Source organism: Malaclemys terrapin, chromosome 12 (genome assembly GCF_027887155.1).
Source record: "Malaclemys terrapin pileata isolate rMalTer1 chromosome 12, rMalTer1.hap1, whole genome shotgun sequence".
Taxonomy (NCBI): domain Eukaryota; kingdom Metazoa; phylum Chordata; order Testudines; family Emydidae; genus Malaclemys; species Malaclemys terrapin.
In genome coordinates this window covers 35,244,500-35,248,982 of record NC_071516.1, presented here as the reverse complement: position 1 = coordinate 35,248,982, position 4,483 = coordinate 35,244,500, and the positions used below count along the sequence as shown (strand labels likewise).

At 43.6% G+C, this 4,483-nt stretch overlaps 1 protein-coding gene across 1 annotated transcript; it reads left to right on the top strand.

Moving 5' to 3' along the window:
* The first annotated feature begins 2,751 nt into the window (after positions 1-2,751).
* On the top strand, positions 2,752-3,708 carry LOC128847038 (olfactory receptor 11A1-like). Its single transcript, XM_054046367.1, has one exon. The coding sequence runs from the start codon at positions 2,752-2,754 to the stop codon at positions 3,706-3,708; it is 957 nt and encodes a 318-aa protein (XP_053902342.1).
* The last annotated feature ends 775 nt before the right edge of the window (positions 3,709-4,483 follow it).

Here is a 4,483-nt window from a genome sequence, read left to right as displayed (position 1 = left end):
CTGAACCTCTAGGCTCCTAACTACCTTTGAAAATCTGGCCTTTCAGTTCTTTGGAACATTTCACCCCCTCTCTAGACACCCGAGGAGAACACAAACTTCAAGTACAATTGTCTCTGATCCAGCTGTATTTTTTCTCAGATTTAGAATCCACATCATCCCTCCACCAGCTTTGGATACTGCACCACATCTCACCCAGACCAGATTTTCCACCAAATGCCTTCTAATTGACAGGTAAGTGTTGATAAGAGCATAAGAATGGCCATACTTAATGATGCCAAGCATTCTATTTGCTTTTTTGACTGCCACTGTACATTGAGTGGATGTTTTCAGTGAACTAGCCACAATGACTCCAAGATCTCTTTCTTGAGTGGTGACAGCTAATTTAGACCCCATCATTTTATATGTATAGTTGAGATTATGTTTTCCAATGTGCATGACTTTGCATTTATCAATATTGAATTTCATCTGCCATTTTGTTGCCCAGTCACCCAGTTTTGTGAGATCCCTTTGTAACTCTTCACAGTCAGACTTAACTATCTTGAGTAGTTTTGTGTCGTCTGCAAATTTTACCCCATTTTCCAGATCGTTTATGCATATGTTGAGCAGCACTGGTCCCAGTACAGACCTCCCTGAGCATTTCACAGACACCATCACCATCCTGGTCAGGTAGTCAGTAATATATCCCTACTTCTATATTCTTATTATTCAGACACTATCCATAGAGATTCTATGGTACAGTTTGGTTCATTTAAGATTTGTACTTCATTTGATTCTATGCTTTGTTTCACATATTGTTTCACATCCACTCCGCCACCAGCGTGACCTGTTCTGTCCTTCCAATATATTTTGTACTCTGGTATTACTGTGTCCCATTGATTATCTTCATTCCACTAAGTTTCTGTGATGCCTATTATATCAATATCCTTATTTAATACAAGGCACTCTAGTTCACCCATCTTATTATTTAGACTTCTAGCATTTGATAGAGGTATGTTTGACTGGAGTGTTTCAGGAAGGGGTTTTCAGAGGAAATGAAGTGAGTTAGGCATCCAAATCCCATTGGTCTGGATGTCTGAATCCCTTAGGCTTAATTTATCCAGCTTCCCCACTAGCATATTTCTTCTTTATTTTATTTTATTTTATTTTATTTTATTTTATTTTATTTTAAAGAAAATTACAAGGAAGTAAGTGTTACATGCAGAGCACCTGCGGTGATGGAAAGGGGCAGGAAAAGCTAAACTAATTTGTCATTGTGATTGTCATACATTCATCAATGTTTATGGCCATCTGGGACCACGAGGATTTTCTAGTCCGACGTCCTCCATTGCACAGATTTGGTGTAAAACGACGCGGCTCCGGTTACAGTACAATGGAGCTGGGGTGATTTTCACCAGCTCCAGCTCTTGCCCTGGGTTTGATGCTGATGTTTCTCTGTTATTTATTTATTTATTTATTTATTTTGAATGGTACAAAAATAGAAAGTCCTGGGTGCCCGGACACAAACCTGTGCCATGCAGCCCACCATCCTCAGCCATGGAATTTTGAGTTGCTCTTGGATGTCGCTCTGGATTCTCACCCCTCTTCCCAAAGCTTTAGGGATCAAGGGATCAGATCAAAGATTTTGTTAACACTTTCTCTCTTTGTCTCCTCCTGTTCACTTCTTAATTCCAACACCGCAACTGGAAAGCCACTTGGAATCACTCTCTCTGTCACCTCTTTCACTCTTCCAATACTTCTTAACTGTAAAGCTGTCCCACCCCCACTTGGGTAGGCTGTACCCCAGAGGCACTGAAATGCTAAAAACAGTAACAATTTCAATTCGGTCAGACTTCATCAGCACGGAACAGAGCTTCATCTTTCTTGCTTCATTTGTGGTGTTGAAAAGGGGTCATTTAAAAATAGTTCCTTTGCAGAGCTGAACTAAATTTAGGTACAAGGGGCCAGGATTTTTTTTTAATGCTTTTAGGCTCCTAAAGATGCAGATAAGGTGCCTACTGAATTTTTTCAAATGCATTTAGGCACCTAACTCCACTTGATTACAATGGGAGTTAGGCACTTACACTGCTTCGGTGTCATTGCCAATCCCACTAAGCAACTATCTGCATCTTTAGGTGCCTAAATACCTTTGGAACTCTGGCCCAGATTTTTTATTTAAAATAAGGAGAATTATTGACAGTTCACATTATGTTCTTGCACAAATATTAAGAGTGGTTGGTGACTAATAAAAAGGTCTGGGGACCCAGCAGAACTGAGTCAGTGTAGATCATAATGCTCAGTGAGTTACAGGTGAGGTTTTTGTAGTTTAATGGGAGTTGTATGTCAAACTCCTACATGCCCACAGCATGTAAATATAGAGGTGGGAATATTCAAAGTGCCCTAATAGACTTGGATGCTCAATTAATGGGAACTTGGCATCCAAATACCCTAGGCAGCTTTTGAAAATCTCATCCACTGATCTGTGACAGTTCCATGGGTGATTGTTCCTCTCATTTTGTTCCATTTGGCCCATCTTTCCTTGAATAGCTCCATGACTAATTTAATACGGGTAGTAAGACATTCCATTTCTCTCAGTTTGTCAGTGGTGATCAACCTTCTTCGAGTTGATGGTGTTTGGTTTTGCAACCAGAGTGATGAAAGCCATTCATTGACATAGGACTGCATTATAAAGGCTGTGTTTAGTCCCCAAATTGTTCTGGTTTATTGTCTTTTGTGCTTGAATGGTGCACTGTGCTTTCTCTAGACACTGCGCACATGGCAGATGTTGAGAGGGGAAACCAAAGCGACGTTACAGAATTCATCCTCCGCGGGTTCAGGATCCTCTACCCATTCCAAATAGGTCCCTTTGTGCTGGTTCTGCTAACATACTTCACCACCGTGGCTGGGAACATCCTGATCATTGTCACCATTCTGACTGACCGAGGCCTTCACACCCCCATGTATTTCTTCCTGGGGAACTTGTCCTTCTTGGATATCTGGTACACGTCCAACATCGTCCCCAAAATGCTGCAAGGTTTCCTGGCTGAGAAGGGTGTGGTGATCTCCTTCAGTGGCTGTGTCACGCAGCTTTATATCTTTGGCTCCCAGGCAGCCACCGAGATCCTCCTGCTAACAGTGATGGCCTACGATCGCTACTTGGCGATATGCAACCCGCTGCGTTACACGGCCCTCATGAATGCGAGGGTGTGCGTCGAGCTGGCTTCCTGCTCTTGGCTGGGTGGCTTCCTCTTCAACCCGGTGATAATGGCCTGGATTTACAGGCTACGTTTCTGTGGCCCTAATGAAATTGACCATTTCTTCTGTGACTTCATGCCCCTGGTCAAGCTGTCGTGCAGTGACACCCACCTGATCACCTTAGCAGCATTCTTACTCTCCTCTACAGCCACCCTGATCCCCTTCCTGCTAACCCTGACATCCTACGCATTCATCATCATGGCAGTAGTAAAAAACCCTTCCAGCACTGGGAGGCGGAAGGCCTTCTCCACCTGCACCTCCCACCTTATTGTGGTCAGCACTTTCTATGGGGCTCTGGCCATGGTCTACATGGTGCCAACGGCCAGTGCAGCCATCAACCTAAACAAAATATTCTCCCTTCTCTACAGCCTGGTCACCCCATTGCTCAACCCCCTGGTCTACTCCCTGAGAAACAAGGATGTGAATGATGCCCTGAGGACAATGGCCACTAGACTGTTGGATTTTCGAAGGAGGTAGAGCCAAAAAGGGAGCATGAGGGATTTAAAAATGAAAACTACAGTAGAACCTCAGAGTTATGAATCCCTCGGGAATGGAGATTGTTCGTAACTCTGACATGTTCGTAACTCTGAACACAACATTATGGTTGTTCTTTCAAATGTTTACAACTGAACGTCGACTTAATACAGCCTGGAAACTTTACTGTGCAGAAGAAAAATGCTGCTTTCTCTTTAATTCTTTTAGTAGTTTATGTTTAACACAGCTCTGTACTGTGTTTGCTTTTCTTTCCCCTCTGCTGCTGCCTGATGGTGTACTTTCCATTCTAAACAAGGTGTGTAGTTGACCGGTCAGTTCCTAACTCTGAAGTTCTATTGTCCTGGGCCGCATTCCCACCTGGTGTAAACTGACATAACCCTGTTTGAATCAGTGGAGCTGTGCAAGTTAGTACTAGCTGCAGAGCTGGTCCATGCCCCTCCCCTCCCACCCACCCACCCACCCCAGATTTAACAGATAAGACAATCCCATGTTGTATTCCAGCTGCATCCTTAGCATAGAATCTTTGTCCAGGAGTTACTGGTCTACATCCGCCCAGTGCCTATCACTCCACATGCTGCATTTGCCCTCCGTGGACTGCAGTAACCTAGGGTTTGCTGTCCATCAGGACAAGGGATGATTATGGGGCAGATTTGTAAAGGTGTTTAGGTGCCTGAGGATTCAGGTAAGACACCTAGTGGGTTTTTTCAGAATAGCATCTGTTGATTTCAATGGGAGTTGGACACCTCAGTGTTAGAGG